Genomic DNA, 19,204 nt, shown 5'->3' on the forward strand with positions numbered 1-19,204 from the left:
TATTCCTGAAAACTTTTCTTGCTTTGAAATCTGCTCTGTCTGAAATTAATACAGCTACTGTCACTTTCTTTTGATCAGTGTCAGCATGGCATTTCTTTCTCCATCCTTTCACTTTTATCTGTAAGTATTTTTAAATTTGAAGTGGATTTTTTGGTAGAAAATGTATAATTGGACCTTATTTTTTTAATCTACCCTGACAATCTCTGTTTTTTAATTGGTGCATTCGGACCATTGACATTCAACATCGTTATTGATGTAGGTGAATTAATATCTACCATATTTTAAACTTTTTTATTTGTTGCCTTTTTATTTGTTGTCTTTGTTCTTGTTTTGTCTCCCACTCTTCTACCTTTTGGGTTTCTAATTGAACATTTTATGTAATTTGAATTTCTCTTTTGTCATAGCATTATCAGTTATGCCTCTGTTTTTAATTTTTATTTTTATTATTTTTTTGAGACAGAGTCTGGCTCTGTCTCCCGGGCTGGAGTACAGTGGCGCGATCTCTGCTCACTGCAACCTCCGCCTCCTGGGTTCAAGCGATTCTCCTGCCTCAGCCTCCCTAGTAGCTGGGACTACCAGTGCGTGCCACCACGCCCGGGTAATTTTTTGTATTTTTAGTAGAGATGGGGTTTCACCCTGTTAGCCAGGATGGTCTTGATCTCCTGACCTCATGATCCGCCCACCTCGGCCTCCCAAAGTGCCGGAAATACAGGCGTGAGCCACCACGCCCTGCCTGTTTTTATTTTTTAATGGTCATCCTAGAGTTTTTAATACACGTTTCAACTAAACCAAGTCCAATAACACTATATTCACAAGCAGTGTGAGAAAATAATCCTAATTCCTCTCTTCCACGCAGTGTATGCTTACTGGAATTCATTTAACTTTATAAAAGCATGCAGAAGAATACATGTGTATATAAGCCTACATAATCATATACATTGTTGCTATTATTATTTTGAACAAACTATGATGTTAGATAAATCAGGAAAAAGAAAAATTTTTACTTTACCTTCATTTATTTCTTCTCTAACGCACTTTATTTAAGAAGACCTCAGTTTCTGACTGATAATCATTTTTCTTCTTTCTGAAGAAATTCTTTTAACATTTCTTGTATGTCAGGGCTCCTGGCAGCAAATTAGCCAATTTTTTTACTGCCCGAGAAAGTCTTTATTTCACCTTCACATTTTTTCCTTTATTTTTAGCTGACATGTAGTAATTGTACATATTTATAGTCTACAGAGTGATATTTCAATACATTTACACAATGTGTAATTATAAAATCAGGGTATTTCGCATATCCATAATCTCAAACACTTAACAATTCTTTTTACTGTGAACATTCAAAAGCTTCTCTTCTAGTTTTTTGAAAATACACAATAAATTCTAGTCATCCATATTTATACTACAGTGCTATAAAGACTAGAGCTTACTCCTATTTTTCTTTTCTTTTTTTTTTTTTGAGATGGAATCTCGCTCTGTCCCCCAGGCTGGAGTGCAGTGGTGCGATCTCGGCTCACTGCAACCTCTGCCTCCCGGGTTCATGCCATTCTCCTGCCTCAGCCTCCCGAGTAGCTGGGACTACAGACGCCCACCACCACTCCCGGCTAATTTTTTGTATTTTTAGTAGAGGCGGGGTTTCACCATGTTAGCCAGGATGGTATTGATCTCCTGATCTCGTGATCCACCCGCCTCAGCCTCCCAAAGTGCTGGGTTACAGGCATGAGCCGCTGCGCCTGGTCCTTACTCCTATTATCTACCTTTAAGTTTGTGTTCATTAACCAGCCTCTTCCCATCCCTTCCCTACCCACTCCCCTTCTAAGCCTCTAGCAACCACAATTCTACTCTCTACGTCTATGACCTCTTTTTTTGTTTTTAATGGATACTACATATGCATGAGAACATGCAGTATTTATCTCTCTGACTTATTTCACATAACATAATGTCCTCCAGGGTGATCCATATTGCTGTCTATGAATGCATTTAATTCTCTCTCTCTTTTTTATGACTGAATAGCAATCAATTATGTATATACGCCACATCATTCTCTTTATCCATTCATCTGTTGATGGATGTTTAGTTTGATTCCATATCTTGGATATTGTGAATCATGCTTCAGTAAACATGGGAATGTAAGTATCCCTTTGACATAATTGATTTCCTTGCTTTTTGATAAATGCCCATTCCTGTGATTGCTGGATCAGATGGTAATTAAATTTTTACTTTTTGAGGAACCTCCATACTGTTTTTCATAATGGCCGTACTAATTTACATATCCACAAACAGTGCATAAGTTCCTGTTTCTCTTCGTCGTCACCAGCAAATGTTATCTTTGGTCTTTTATAATAGCCATTCTGACTGGGGTGAGATGATATCTCATTGCAGTTTTGATTTATGTTTCCCTGATGACTAGGGATGTTGAGCATTCATTCATATATTTGTTGGCTATTTGTTTGTCTTCTTTTGAGATGTCTATTCAGATTTTTTTTTTTTTTTGACGGAGTTTTACGCTTGTTGCCCATGCTGAAGTCGAATGGCGCGATCTCGGCTCACTGCAACCTCTGCCTCCCGAATTCAAGCGATTCTCCTGCCTCAGCCTCCTGAGTAGCTGGGGACTATAGGCATGTACCACCACGCCCGGCTAATTTTTGTATTTTTAGTAGAGATGGGGTTTCACCCGTGTTGGCCATGATGGTCTCGATCTCTTGACCTCATGATCTGCCCGCCTCGGCCTCCCAAAGTGCTGGGATGACAGGTGTGAACCACCGCTCCCGGCCTCTTTTTCCAGTTTTTAATGAGATTTTTTGATGGGTTGTGTAAGTTCCATATATATTCTGGACATTATTCCCTTGTCAGGTAAATAATTTGCAAATATTTTCTTTCATTCAACAGACTATATTTCTTTACTCTGTTGATCTTCTTTTTTTGCTCTACAGAAGCTTTTTAGTTTGGTATCGTTCCATTTGTCTATTTTTGTTTTTATTGCCTGTGCCTTTGAAATCTTTAAAATCTTTGCTTAGACAGATGTCCTGAAGCATTTCTTATATGTTTTCTTGTAGTTATTTTGTAATTTCAGGTCACAGGTTTAAATCTTTAATCCATTTTGAGTTGATTTTTGTGGTGAGAAGGATAAACTTTCATTCTTCTGCATATAAATATCCAATTTTCCAACACCATTTAGATATTTTATTCTTTTTAGCAGGTATTGACTGCAAATGGGCTTGCTTTCCTGATTTTTTTTTCAGCTAGTTGGTTATTCTGTAAAAACATCACTGATTCTTACATGTTGATTTTGTATCCTGCAACTTTACTGAATTTGTTTAGCAGTTCAAAGATATTTTATCCTTTTATAGATTCAGGAGGGATATGTGCAGGTTTGTTACACACATATATATATATATAGCATAATGGTGGGATTTGGGTTTCTAGTTTACTCATCGTCTGACTAGTGAATATTGTACCCAATAGGTAATTTTTCAACCCCAACCTCCCCTCTTTTGGAATCCCCAGTTTCTATTATTTTTCTTCCTAGAGTTTTTTGAAGAGTCTTTAGGATTTTTTATATGTAAGATTATGTCATCTGCAAAGAGGGACAACTTGCCTTTCTCCTTTCTAATTTAGATGAACTTTATTTCCTTTTGTGGCCTAATTTTTCTTACAAGGAATTCCAGTTCTATCTTAAATACAAGTTGTAAAAGTATACATTCTTTTCTTGTTCTAGTTCTTAAAGGCTTTTAGCTTTTCTCCATTCAGTGTGATATTGGCTGAGTGTTTTTCATATTTGGACTTTATTGTGTTTAGGTATAATCTTTCTATACTTAATTTTTTAGAGTGTTTATTATGAAGGGAGTTGAATTTTATCAGATGCTTTCTTTGGATTTGAGATGATCATATGATTTGCTTTTCATCTATCATTCTGTTGATGTGATGTAGCACATCTATTGATTTTCATATGTTGAACCATCCTCGCATACCTGGGATAAATTCCACTCAATCGTAGTGTATTTTTTTTTTTTTTTGATGTGCCGTTGGATTCAGTTTCCTAGTATTTTGTTCAGGATTTTTGCATCTATGCTAATCATGGATACTGACCTCTAGTTTTCTTTGTGATTGTTGTTGCATCCTTCTTTAGTTTTGGTATCTGGGTACTACTGACCTCATAGAATGAATTAGGAAGAATTTCCACCTTTTTAATTTTTTGAAAGAGTTTCAGCAAAATAGATGTTCTTCTTTTAAAGCTTTTTGGTCCTGGGCTTTTTGTTGGGAGACTTTTTTATTGCCAGTTTAATCTCGTTACTCATTATTGATCTGCTCAGGTTTTCTATTTCTTCCTGATTTAATTTGTGAGATTATATGTGTCCAGGAATGTATCCATTTAATATAAGTTTTCTAATTTCTTAGTGTGCAGTTGTTCATAATAATTTCTAGTGGTCCTTTGTATTTCTGTTGTATCAGTTGTAATGTCTCATTTTTTATTTCTGATTTTACTTATTTGAGTCTTCCTTTTTTCTTGATTAGTCTAGCTACTGGTTTGTAAATATAGGTTATCTTTCGATAAAACCAGTGTTTCTTGTGATCCTTTGTGGGTTTTTGTCTCTATTTACTTCTGCTCTGATGTTTCCTTCTTCTTATTTTAGGTTTGGCTTGTTCTTCCTTTTCTGGTTTCTTGAGGTGCTTTGTCAGATTGATTAAGTGAAATTGTTCAAATGGTTTAAGTGTTTATTGCTGTAAACTTCCTTTTTAGTACTGTTTCTCAGTACACTATAAGTTTTTGGTATGCTGTTTCTATATTAATTTGTTTCAAGACTTTTTTGGTGTCTTTAAATTTCTTAATTGAACCATAAGTTTCTCAGGGTCTTTTCTCTTTTTTTCTTGATTAATCTTATTAATTTTTGATTTTCATGTATTTGTAGAATTTCCAAAGTTCCTCTTGTTACTAATTTCTAGTTTTACTCCATTATGGTTTGAGAAGACACTTGATATAATACTGATTTTTGAAAATTTCTTGAGGCCAGTCTTGTGGCCTAACATGTGGTCTGTCTTGTAGAATGTTCTATGTGCTGATGTCAAAAAATGGATCTAAAATGGTTTACAGGCCATATTTGGTCCAACAGCTGCAGTTGGACCAAATATGTTCTGTAAGCCATCTTTAGATCCATTTGGACACACATTTTTGAAGGATAACTTTGTTGGGTATAGTATTATTAATCAGTAGGTATTTTTTGTTTTAGTACTTTGCTTAAACCATTTTTTTTCTCTCTTGGCTTATAATGGTTCTGCTGAGAAATTTACTGTTAGTCTGAAGGGGATTCCCTTATATGTAACTTGATGCCTTTTGCTGTTTTTAGAATTATTTCTTTGTCTTTGACTCTTGGCAGTTTGAGAGATATGTGTCTCAGAGATGACATTTTTGGGTTGAGTATTTTGGGGACATTTGACCTTTCCAGATCTTGATGTCTGTCTCTGAAGATTTGGGAAGTTGTCAGCCATTATTTTACCAAATAAGTTTTCTATGCCTTTTCTACACTCATTTCCTTCTATAATTCACAAAATGTGAATATTTATTTACTTGATGGTTTCCCATGTCATGTAGGTTTATTCATTCTTTTTTTAAATTTTTTTTTCCTTTTTTCTGGGTTATTTTTAAAAACCTATCTTCAAGTGCTAAAATTATCTTCTGCTTGATCTAGTCGATTGTTGAAGCTTTCAATTGTATTTTTTTAATTTTAATCATTGAATTCTTGAGTTCCGGGATTTCTGTTTAGTTGTTTTTTATGACATTCTATTTAATTTCTCATTTAGATCACCAGTTGTTTTTTTTTCTGATTTATGTATATTTTCTATCTGTGTTCTTTTGTATCTACTAAGTTTTAAAAGATTATTATTTAAATTTGTTAAGGTATTTCATAGATTTTCTTTTGGGGCTCTGTTATTGGAGAATTATTGTGTTTCTATGGCAGTGTCATATTTCCTTTTTCATGTGTCTTGCATCCCTACATTGATAACTGTGTATATGGTTAGCAATTTCGTCTTTCAGTTTTCTGGATTAGCTTTTTTAGGTAAACTTTTTTCTGTAGACATATCTAGAGTGTCATTTGGGTAGAGTGTTTTGGCTTTGGTTCAGGTGGTTGCATTAGTGTAGTCTCTGTATGGTTACTTTGGCTGTAAATAATGTTAACAGTGTCTGCAGTTTCCCTAGGGCGTTCAGGTGAGGTTGTTCATGGAGTCAGAGACAAGACTTTCCTGGCGACATGGATATTTGGTGGGCTTGTTCTTTGGCTCCTAAGGGTTGTGCACAGGCACTGGCAGTGTTAGCAGTGGGTTGTTCTTGGGCTCCTGGGTGGTGATTGGAGGCACATGGTGGCCTTACCACTGGAGTTCATGAGGTCATCATTTGTGGTATGCACTAGGTGGGCCAGCCCTCAGGCCCGAAGTCTCCCTGTTTACACATTGACCGTAGTTGTAGCAGGCCCTGGTTGAGCCAGTCTTTGAGTTCACAGGTGGCACACATGGGTGCCTTCATTTTTAGATGGATATTTTATCAAGGTACAAACTTTTGGATTCAGAATTTATCTCAAGTATTTTAAACATATTGTCCCATTGTCTTCTGGATTTGATAGTTTCTGTTAAAAATTCAGCTTTAAGTATTCTTGTTTTTCTTTTGAAAGTGATATGTCTTTTTTCTCCCTCTGACTGTTGTTAAAGTGTTCTTGTTATCTTTGATTTTCAGCATTTTGAGTGTTGGTTGTGGTTTTTTTCACCTTTGCCAGTGTGGTGTTTGCCATACTTCTTAAGTCAGAACATTAATATATTGTATCAGTTTTGGGCTAGTCTCAGCAATTTTTAACTTCTTCTGAAAGTATTGTTTCTCCTCACTTTCTGTCTGCTTTATTCTAACTGGAATTATATTTGTGTTGAAGTGTTTAATTCCCACATATCTCTTATGCTCTGTTCATTTCATTTCTTTCTCGCTCTGCTTCAGTGTGGATATTTCCTGCTGACCTATATTCAAATTCACTAATCTGTGCTTTGCTGTATTCAGTCAGTTATAAAACCCACCCACCAACTGCTTAATTGCAGATACTGTGTTTTTCAGATATAAAATCACTATTTAATTTTTAAAATAGATTTTCATTCTTTGTTGAAGTTTTCCTTTTTTCATCTACTTTGAAGATCTTTTTTAAAGTCCTTGTCTTCTAACTCTATATCATCTTTGGGTCTGTTTATATTTATTCTCTTTTCCCTTGATTGTTAGTCACATTTTGTGCCCCTTTCCATACCTTGTAATTTTCATCATATACCAAATATTGTTTATAATAGAGCAGCAGAAATTGAACTAAATATTATTTTTCTTCAATTCTGTATTAGAAAGATAAGATCAAGTGCTAATCACCTCAACTCAATTATGAATCTTACTGCATCAAGTCTGGGTGGCAGCTTTCGATACACTTAGAATGCCTTTGATTTTAAATGTCCTAATGACAAGAACTGTTGTGTTGCAGACTCTTCTGTCTGCTGACTTTGTATTTATATACTGTAAAATTGTTGGAGATTTTACTCTACCTTTCTGGTCCTGCTCCTTTTACTCATTTCCTCTGGCTCCCCACCCACTAAGGGGATGCTTTTGGTTGAGAGCAAATATCTTGTGGGAAGACCTATTAAAATTTTATCCTCACAGTGGTAGGCTCCATCTGTTCTAGTGTGACTTTGTCTTCTAATCACCACAACATTACAGGGATTATTATTTGCCCCATGGCCTGTTCTCCCAACTGCTGCCCCAAATCCTCTTAGGTAATTCTGGCACTCAGCAAATTTTTCAGGGAGAAAACTGTCTGTAATTTTGGACTTCATCAGATTCCAGTTTTTCATGTCAGCTTACAAATTATCAAGAGCTGTGCTGGTTTTTCTTTTCCTTAGTAGTGTCCTTCTTTCTTAGCTAGTCTGTCTAAATGGCAAATCCTTCCAGAAATTAAAATAATCAGCAGGATTAGCTGACTTAAGAGATATTAATCATCCTGCAAATTTAGTTTCTCCTTTCTATTTCCCTTGCTCGCCAATATTTTTAAAAATATGATTTTGTAGTTTGTCTCTTTTTTTCCTAGTTGTTGTGGGGGCAGTGACTTGCTACTGTGTACTAGTAAATTAATCTTGTAACAGTAAGAACAACATTTAGACCGACATGTTTATTATTTTATGTAATGTATTTATATAGAGTTTGTGTGCTTAAAGTAGTGGATTGTTATTGAAATGTTGGCTTGTTTAGAATATTAATATTTGTTGCTAAATTCACCAGGCCTATAAATAAATCAATAGTAATGTTTGGGGAAAAATGAAAAAAAAAAAGCTATTTTTCATTTCAAAATGTCTTTTGGTCAGCAATAGCTTAAATGAAATGTAGACAAAAATTAATTTTTTTTTCTTTTCCCCATTCCTATTTAGTGAGTGATAGTTGCTTCAGGAATCTTGCAGAAGACCGCAGTGGGATAAATCTCAAAGATCTCGTACAAGATCCTTCTTTGTGAGTATTGTGCTTTCAGTATTAAGTATAAATTAAAACTTTATTATTAGTGTTCCTTTTCTCAAAAGAGTTTTATGTGAAAACTTATTTAAGGTACAACAATTTTTTCTTTTCTAATAATGCGTTTTACACATATTGAAGTCTGACAGAACAGTTCAGAAATAGAATAGATTTTAGAAGAAATGATGTCATGATTAATGATTGATTTTCAAGGAGGAATGCTGATGGCTGATGATATCTTGCCAATGTGGCAGTAGCTACTAGCCAAGAAACATGATTAGTAGTTGATTTGCTTGGGAAAGAGAGATTGAATTTGTTTACAACAATTTGAAGTTTTTTGAATATATTGTTTATAGTAATTATTTGTAATTATAATTAGAAATATAAAGTAGTTATTTGTTATAACAATATACATTTGAATATGTTAGATATATTTCTGATGTTTTACATATGGCACAAGGATTTTGGAGAGTTTGATAGATTTCAGTTTTTAATTTTTTTGCTCATCAGTCAGTCCCATTCTTTATTGGCATATCTTTCTAATACATATACTCTACAATAATGTCACTTTCTATTTCATAAATTTTTTTTTACACTTTTATATTTACTGGTAAATATGCATACTATCTATGAACATACCTTCCCAATAAGATCACTGTTTATTAAAAAAAAAAAATTAAAACTAGTTAAGCCTGCGAAGCAGAGTAAAGAAAATTGAATACTGCCAGGTGCCTTCTATAATGATACATATAATGCGTACAATTAAATATGTCCTAATAGGAAATTCATCTCCCAGATCACATGTAATATACCCTCCCACGGGAGTCACTAATAAGTCATTGAGAATTTTGTGAGGAATAAACACAAGAATATCTTGAACTTGAAGATTATTGATTCTTTAATGATTGACTAGTCATGTTAAAAAATATGAGAGTGCTGAAAATGTATTGAATATTGAAGTTTATATATGATGTCGTGAGTTCAGAATGCATTTCCAAGTCTACCTCTCTCCATTTTTTTCTTTTCTCAATCTTTCTTTTTCTAACTCAAAAGGATTGCAAATATTCCTCCTCCTTGATTTTTATCCCTACTATGAAGATTGACAGTTGTCCTTTGAGTCCTGTGAAAATTTAACCAACAATGTAATTATTCTGTTAGGATGTAAATATACCTAGTGAATAACATTTAATTGCATTGAGTTCTACTATCCTTATGGATATGGGTGGAAACTTTACAATTTCCTCAAAAGACTTTGCTTATTTGAATGAATAAAATAAATTACTGGCCAGGCGTGGTGGCTCATGCCTGTAATCCCAGAACTTTGGGAGGCTGAGGTGGGTGGATCACAAGGTCAGGAGATCAAGACCATCCTGGCCAACATGGTGAAACCCCGTCCCTACAAAAAATACAAAAATTAGCTAGGCGTGGTGGCATGTGCCTGTAGTCCCAGCTACTTGGGAGGCTGAGGCAGGAGAATCTCTCGAACCCGGGTGGCGGAGGTTGCAGTGAGCTGAGATTGCGCCACTGCACTCCAGCCTGGGCGACAGAGCGAGGCTCCATCTCAAAAAAAAAAATTATTATTGTATTATTTGTAAGATATGTTTTAGTAAAATAAGAATGTATATCTGTTTAATGCAACAATATGTTGAAAAAAATTTGCTCATATGAACTCCAATTATATAAAAGATTTGAAGAACTACACTTGAATAATGGATTATAATAATCAATTGTCATGTTTTGGAAAAACTTGTTGCTTCTTCCTGGAATGTAGAATAACATTCATCATTTAACCTACCACTAAATTCTATATTTAATTTTAGTATTCTAAAAAAAAAAATTCATCTCGGACTACTTCATTGGAAGGACAAAATAATTCTCAGTGTACCTGTCTTAAAACAGCCGGAAATATCTTAATATAGCATCATTCTCTTAACCTGCCATTATCCTCTTGGATTAGTCTAGAATGTAAGAATGTCAGCATTCATGGAGAAAGAGTTTGTTTTTGCTCCTGCCTGCTTGGCTTTCTAAGGAATTTTTTCTTTATTAAGAACTGTCAGGATATACTATTGATGACTTGAATTCATATTTTAAAGATATATTTCTCATTAGGTAAAATATTTTAGAGAAAGAAATGCCCAATGTGGAAATATATATATATATATATATATATATATTCATATTCTTGTGTTGTTATGATGGGAAATATTTTATTCTGAGTTCCTGTCTGATTGCAGTATTCATTTAGTATGTACATTGTAGGTGAGTATTTTTTTTTTTTAAGCTAGGTGCCTCTTTTCTGTCTCAGACTCTTGGCATAAATGTTCACTACTTTTCATTGATTCAGGTATACTAGATGGTCCTACAAGGAGTTGAATTGTTAATGGTGCAACATTGAATAGGAAGTATATCAGAAATATTTTTTTGTGTTTTTACAAAAATCTCTTCGGCCAGGCACAGTGGCTCACGCCTGTAATCCCAACACTTTGGGAGGCCGAGGTGGGCGGATCATGAGGTCAGGAGATCGAGACCATCCTGGCTAACACGGTGAAACCCCATCTCCACTAAAAATACAAAAAATTAGCCAGGCGTGGTGGCGGGCACCTGTAGTCCCAGCTACTCAGGAGGCCAAGGCAGGAGAATGGCATGAACCCAGAGGCAGAGCTTGCAGTGAGCAGAGATCGCCCCACCACACTCCAGCGTGGGCGACAGAGCGAGACTCCGTCTCAAAAAAAAAAAAAAAAAAAACTCCTCCTCAAAAAATCACTGTCATTTGATAACTACTCCAGACTAGTCTGATGGTTATTAAAATTGTATACATGTCATTTTAATACATGTTCCAAATAAAAATTATTAGAATAAGATGTGTGTTGAGTGAATGCTATGTATGTTAATGTGCCTGGCAGATTTTTATTATGACTCACCCATTTGAGCTGCTGATACTGAAAGGAGTTGATGGTAAATAAGAATTAAGAATTTTAGCCTCAATACTGTTAGAAAGGAAGACAGAATAATAGAGCAAGAAAAATTAGGCTAAGGAAAACCCAGGTTTATCTAGTCAATATTGATACTCAGAGTAGTGTATTATATGTCTTAATTGGATAAATGAGCAGATACAGAATTTCTGTGGACAAAGTACAGAAATAAAACTGTAATGAGTTTTATTAAGAATATATGATATGAAACAATGTTTAAACCAAGAGTAGGCAGAGCTAGATGAGGGGCTTACTGCATCAGAGATTGAAAGTGCAGAACCTAAACTGACTAATTCATACTCTGAATCTGTGTCAAGCTAATGGAACAATGATAGGTACTCTGTAATTTACTTTAACTGTATAGTACATACTCCAGTATTTTACTGCCATTGTAGTAAAACTTGTTACTGGGCTTGAATGAACCAAGTGAGCTATTGTGTGAACATGGCAGAGAGATGCCATGGGAGAAAAAAAATTTGAGAAAGTTATGAATCTCTAAGCAAGACTTTCTGGTCTTGCTACTAACTTTTCTTTTTTTTTTTCTTCTTATATTTTAAGTTCTAGGGTGCATGTGCACAAAGTGCAGATTTGTTACATATGTGTACATGTGCCATGTTGGTGTGCTGCACTCATTAACTCGTCATTTACATTAGGTATATCTCCTAATGCTGTCCCTCCCCCCTCACCCCACCCAACAACAGGCCCCAGTGTGTGATGTTCCCCTTCCTGTGTCCAAGTGTTCTCATTCTTCAATTCCCACCTATGAGTGAGAACATGCAGTGTTTGGTTTTTTGTACTTGGGATGGTTTGCTGAGAATGATGGTTTCCAACTTCATTCATGTCCCTACAAAGGACGTGAACTCATCCTTTTTTATGGCTGCATAGTATTCCATGGTGTATATGTACCACATTTTCTTAATCCAGTCTATCATTGATGGACATTTGGGTTGGTTCCAAGTCTTTGCTATTGTGAATAGTGCCGCAATAAACATATGTGTGCCATGTGTCCTTATAGCAGCATGATTTATAATCCTTTGGGTATATACCCAGTAATGGGATGGCTGGGTCACATGGTATTTCTAGTTCTAGATCCCTGAGGAATCGCCACACTGTCTTCCACAACAGTTGAACTAGTTTACAGTCCCACCAACAGTTGAAAAGTGTTCCTATTTCTCCATGTCCTCTTCAGCACCTGTTGTTTCCTGACTTTTTAATGATCGCCATTCTAACTGGTGTGAGATAGTATCTCATTGTGGTTTTGATTTGCATTTCTCTGATGGCCAGTGATGATGAGCATTTTTTCATGTATCTGTTCGCTGCATAAATGTCTTCTTCTGAGAAGTGTCTGTTCATATCCTTCACCCACTTTTTGATGGTGTTGTTTTTTTCTTGTAAATTTGTTTGAGTTCTTTGTAGATTCTGGATATTAGCCCTTTGTCAGATGAGTAGATTGCAAAAATTTTCTCCCATTCTGTAGGTTGCCTGTTCACTCTGATGGTAGTTTCTTTTGCTGTGCAGAAGCTCTTTAGTTTAATTAGATCCCATTTGTCAATTTTGGCTTCTGTTGCCATTGCTTTTGGTGTTTTAAACATGAAGTCCTTGCCCATGCCTATGTCCTGAATGGTATTGCGTAGGTTTTCTTCTAGGGTTTTTCTGGTTTTAGGTCTAACATGTAAGTCTTTAATCCATCTTGAATTAATTTTTGTATAAGGTGTAAGGAACGGATCCAGTTTCAGCTTTCTACATTTGGCTAGCCAGTTTTCCCAGCACCATTTATTAAATAGGGAATCCTTTCCCCATTGCTTGTTTTTGTCAGGTTTGTCAAAGATCAGATGGTTGTAGATGTGTGGCATTATTTCTGAGGGCTCTGTTCTGTTCCAGTGGTCTATATCTCTGTTTTGGTACCAGTACCATGCTGTTTTGGTTACTGTAGCCTTGTAGTATAGTTTGAAGTCAGGTAGCATGATGCCTCCAGCTTTGTTCTTTTGGCTTAGGATTGACTTGGCAATGTGGGCTCTTTTTTGGTTCCATATGAAGTTTAAGGTAGTTTTTTCCAATTCTGTGAAGAAAGTCATGGTAGCTTCATAGGGATGGCATTGAATCTATAAATTACCTTGGGCAGTATGGCCATTTTCATGATAGATTCTTCCTATCCATGAGCATGGAATAAATGTTCTTCCATTTGTTTATGTTCTCTTTTATTTCGTTGAGCAGTGGTTTGTAGTTCTCCTTGAAGAGGTCCTTCACATCCCTTGTAAGTTGGATTCCTAGGTATTTTATTCTCTTTGGAGCAATTGTGAATGGGAGTTCACTCATGATTTGGCTCTCTATTTGTCTGTTATTGGTGTATAAGAATGCTTGTGATTTTTGCACATTGATTTTATGTCCTGAGACTTTGCTGAATTTGCTTACCAGCTTAAGGAGATTTTGGACTGAGACGGTGGGGTTTTCTAAATACACAATCATGTCATGTGCAAACAGGGACAATTTGACTTCTTCTTTTCCTAATTGAATACCCTTTATTTCTTCCTCCTGCCTGATTGCCCTGGCCAGAACTTCCAACACTATGTTGAATAGGAGTGGTGAGAGAGGGCATCCCTGTCTTGTGCCAGTTTTTAAAGGGAATGCTTCCAGTTTTTGCCCATTCAGTATGATATTGGCTGTGGGTTTGTCATAAATAGCTATTATTATTTTGAGATACGTCCCATCAATACCTAATTTGTTGAGAGTTTTTAGCATGAGGGGCAGTTGAATTTTGCCAAAGGCCTTTTCTGCATCTATTGAGATGATCATGTGGTTTTTGTCTTTGGTTCTGTTTATATGCTGGATTACGTTTATTGATTTGCGTATGTTGAACCAGCCTTGTAACCCAGGGATGAAGCCTACTTGATCATGGTGGATAAGCTTTTTGATGTGCTGCTGGACTCCCACACAATAATAATGGGAGACTTTAATACCCCACTGTCAACATTGGACAGATCAACGAGACAGAAAGTTAACAAAGATATCCAGGAATTGAACTCAGCTCTGCACCAAGAAGACCTAATAGACATGTACAGAAATCTCCACCCCAGCTTTGTTCTTTTTGCTCAGGATTGCTTTGGCTATTCAGGGTCTTTTATGGTTTCATACCAATTTTAGGATTATTTTTTCTATTTTTGTGATGAATGTCATTGGTATTTTGATAGAGATTGCATTGAATCTATAGATCACTGTTGGTAGCATGTTCATTTTTACAATATTACTTCTTTTTCTTTATTTTATTTGTTTTTTTTTTTTTTTTTTTTTGAGACGGAGTTTCGCTCTTGTTGCTCAGTCTGGAGTGCAATGGCTCAATCTCGGCTCACCGCAACCTCTCGCCTCCTGGGTTCAAGCGGTTCTCCTGCCTCAGCCTCTTGAGTAGCTGGGATTACAGGCATGTGCCACCATGCCCGGCTAATTTTGTGTTTTTAGTAGAGACAGGGTTTCTCCATGTTGTTCAGGCTGGTCTCTAACTCCTGACCTCAGGTGATCCGCCCACCTCGGCCTCCCAAAGTGCTGGGATTACAGGCATGAGCCACTGTGCCTGGCCAATATTATTTCTTTCAATTCATAAACATAGGATGTGTTTCCATTTGTTTGTGTCCTCTTCAATTTCTTTCATCAGTTTTTTAGTTTGTTTGTGTAGAGATCTTTCACCCTCTTGGTTAAATTTATTTCTAGGTACAGTTGATCCTTGAACAGTATGAGTATTTGGTGTATTGCTCCTGCATGATGTTGAAAATTTAGGTGTAACTTTTGACTTGCCAAAAACTTAATTACTAACTAATAAGCTACTGTTGACTGGAATCCTTAACAATGACATAAACAGTTGACTAACACATATTTCACATACGTATTACATACTGTATTCTTGAAATAAAGTAAACTAGAGAAAAGAAAGTATTATTAAGAATAACAAAATTAAGAAAAAGAAAAATATTTACTATTCACTAAGTCAAAGTAGATCCAGATATAAGTCTTTATGCTTTTCATCTTCACATTGAATAGGCTGATGAGGAGGCGGAGGAGGAGGAAGAGGAAAAGGAGTTGGTTTTGCTGTCTCAGGAGTGGCAGAGACAGAGAAGAGTTGTCAGGGAGGTAGAAGAGGCAGGCACACTCAAGTGTAACATTTATGGAAAAAAGTCTGCATGCATGTAAGTAGACCCATGCAGTTCAAGTCTGTATTGTTCAAGGGTCTAACTGAATTTTATTTTTGTATGTAGCTGCCATAAAATGGATTGCTTTTTCAGTTTCTTTTTCCACTAGTTTATTGCTGATGTTTAGAAATGGTACTTATTTTTTACCTTGATTTTCTGTCCTGCAAAAGTACTCAACTTGTTCATCAGTTCTAAGAGTCTTTGAGGGGAGTCTTTACTGTTGTCTATATGTCGTCTACAACATGGGAGATGAACGGGAACAAATTTCGATAGTCCTTTCCAATTTGGATGCCCTTTAATTCTTTCTCTTGCCTAATTGTTATGACTAGGACTTCCAGTACTGTGTTGAATGAAAGTTGTGAAAGTCCTTTGCAGGGACATGGATGAAGCTGGAAACCATCATTATCAGCAAAATATCACAAGGACAGAAAACCAAACACCGCATGTTCTCACTCATAAGTGGGAGTTTAACAATGAGAACAGATGGACGCAGGGAGTGGAACATCACATACCGGGGCCTGTTGGGGGGTGGGGGGCTGGGGGAGGGATAGCATTAGTAGAAATACTTAATGTAAATGACAAGTCGATGGGTGCAGCAAACCAACATGGCACATGTATACCTGTGTAACACACCTGCATATTGTGCACATGTACCCTAGAACTTAAAGTATAATTTTTTAAAAAAAGAAAAAGAAAGTGGTAAAAGTGAGCATCTTTTTTTTGTTCCAGAACTTAGAGGAAAAGCTTTTAACTTTTCCCAAGTCAGTGTGATGTTGGCTGTGGGTTTACTGTATATGGCTTTTGTTGTGTTGAAGTACATTCCTTCTGTATCTAACTTGGTGAGAGTTTTTATCAGGAAGGGATGTTGAATTTTATTACATGCTTTTTCTATGTTTATTGAAATGATTATATTGTTTTTGTCCTTCATTCCATTGATGTGATGTGTCATATTTATTGATTTGCATATGCTAAACCATCCCATTTATCTCACCCATTTATGCCTGGGATAAATCCTACTTGATGATGGTGAATTATCTTTTTAATATGCTGCTGGATTCTGTTTGCTTGTATGTTGTTGGTAATTTTTGCTTCTATGTTCATCAGGGATGTTGGTCTGTAGTTTTTGCATTTGAGTCCTTGGTCTAGTTTTAGTATCAGGGTAATGCTGGCCTCTTAGAATGAGTTTTGAAGAATTGCCTCCTTCTCAATTTTCTGGAAGTTTTAGAAATATTGATTTTAATTCTGCTTTAAATGTTTGATAGAATTCAACAGTGAAGCCATAGGGTCCCAGGCTTTTTTAAAATTACAAATTTAGTCACGTTAATTTTCAATTGGTTTGTTGGGGTTTTTCATTTCTTCTTGGCTCAGTTGTGGTAGGTTGTTTGTGTCCAGGACCATTTCTGCTAGGTTTTCTAATTTGTTGGCGTATAGTTGTTCATAATAGTCTTTAATGATTTTTATTTATGTGGTATCAATTTTTTGTCTCATTTTTCCTTTCTGATTTTATTTATTTGAGTCTTTTCTCTTTTTATCTTGGTTTATTTGGGTCTTTTCTCTTTTTGTCTTCGTTGGTCTAGCTAGTAGTTTGGCAATTTTATTGATCTTTTCATAAAACCAACTTTTTGACTTTTTTTATATGTTGTATTTTTTTCTCAATTTTACTTATTTCAGCTTGGATATTTTTTATTTTTTCTACTAATTCTTACAGTTTGTTCTTGATTTTCTTGTTCCTTAAGTTAGCTTGTTAGGCTATTTGAAAATTTTCTACTTAATGTTGAGGTTTATTGCTATAAACTTCTCTCTTGCTATAGTTTGTGATGTATCTCATATTTTTTGGTATGTTGTGTTTCTCTTTTCATTTGTTTCAAGAAATTTGAAATTTTTTTCTTAATTTTTTTATTGACCCACGTTCATTGTAGAACATGTTCTTCAACTTCCCTATATTCTCATAGTTTCAGTAGTTCCTTTTGTTGATTTCTAGTTTTATTTCATTTTTGCCAGAAAAGATACTTAATATGACTTCAGTTCTTTTAGATTTGTTGAGCCTTGTTTTGTGACCTAATGTGTGGTCTGTTCTGGAGAATATTCCATGTGCTGATGAAAAGTATGTGTATTCTGCTGCATTTGGGTGATATTTTCTCTAAAGGTTTGTTAGGTTCATTTGGTCTGAAGAACAGTTTAAATTCAATGACCTCTGTCACATGTTGAGAGTGGAGTGTTGAAGTCCCCATCTATTATTGTATCAGAATTTATTCCTTCCTTTAAATCTAACAATATTTGCTTCATATATCTGGTTGCTCCAATGTTGGGTGCATATTATATTTACATTTGTTATCTCCTTTACTGAATTAATCTCTTTATGATTATGTAATGACCTTCTTTGTTTCTTTTTAGTTGTTTTTTGTTTTTATGTTTGTTTGAGACACAGCCTCACTCCCTCGGTTTGTATAAGTACACTCTATGAAGGTCACATAAGGTTGAAATAACCTGAGGATGCATTTCTCAGAATGTATCCCTGTGGTTCAGTGACATTTGACTGTAATGAGTGGCAAAGCAGTAAACCTTGGTCTGTATTATTCGAACTCCTATATGCTGACTCACTTACGTATTTCAGTGAAAACCCAAAGATTTTTATTTAGTGTTGAAGGCCTAAACCTCATTTAAAATTAAGTATAGGCTGGGTACAGTGGCTCACACCTATAATCCTGGCACTTTGGGAGACTGAGGTGGGAGGATCAGTTGAGCCCAGTAATTTGAGACCAGACTAGGCAACATAGTGAGACACTGTCTCAACAATTTTTATTTTTTATTTTTATTTTTAGATGGAGTCTCGCTCTGTCACCAGGCTGAAGTGCAGTGGCGCAATCTCGGCTCACTGCAACCACCGCCTCCTGGGTTCAAGCGATTCTCCTGCCTCAGCCTCCCGAGTAGCTGGGATTACAGGCACTCCCCACCACACCCAGCTAATTTTTGTATTTTCGGTAGAGACAAGGTTTCACCGTGATGGCCAGGATGGTCTCGATCTCCTGACCCTGTGATTCACCTGCCTTGGCCTCCCAAAGTGCTGGGATTACAGGTGTGAGCCACTGCACCTGGCCCATGAACATTTTTAAGTGATTAAAAAAATTTTTTAATGAATATTTTATAGTACATGAAAATTATATTTCAGTGTCTATAAATAGTTTTGTTAGGGAACACAGCCATGCATAATGTTTACCTACTATTCATGGCTGCTTTTGAATTATAATAGCAGAGATGATAAGTTGTAACAAGGATCATTTGGCCCACTAAGCTGAAAATGTTTATTATCCAGTCGTTTACAGAAAACGTTGCTGACAATCAGATATAGAGGATAGACTACAAAGTGAGCTAAATAATTTATCAGTATTCTGTTCAAGATATAGTGTACACTGGGAGATTTTCAGAACTTTCTCTGATTGACATAGAATTGAAGCCAAAATTAAGATATAGGGTCTGCAGAAAACAAAACTAAACAAACAATAGCAAAAACTATCCAGTACTTTGGTTAGCAACCTCTA

The 19,204-nt window shown here is 35.7% G+C and overlaps 1 protein-coding gene across 24 annotated transcripts in view; it reads left to right on the forward strand.

Moving 5' to 3' along the window:
* Nucleotides 1–19,204, forward strand: part of GPHN (gephyrin) — a 672,536-nt gene that overhangs the window by 164,380 nt on the left and 488,952 nt on the right. For all 24 annotated transcript variants that reach the window (XR_010151161.1, XR_010151162.1, XM_063793562.1 and 21 more), the window contains exon 2: nt 8,437–8,515. Coding sequence is in view for 22 of the 24 variants with exons in the window: in XM_063793562.1 (XP_063649632.1) it covers nt 8,437–8,515 (79 nt within the window). In the remaining 2 variants the exon portion in view is untranslated. The remainder of the gene's footprint in view (nt 1–8,436; nt 8,516–19,204) is intronic.

This window comes from Pan troglodytes, chromosome 15, assembly GCF_028858775.2.
Source record: "Pan troglodytes isolate AG18354 chromosome 15, NHGRI_mPanTro3-v2.0_pri, whole genome shotgun sequence".
NCBI classification, from domain to species: domain Eukaryota; kingdom Metazoa; phylum Chordata; class Mammalia; order Primates; family Hominidae; genus Pan; species Pan troglodytes.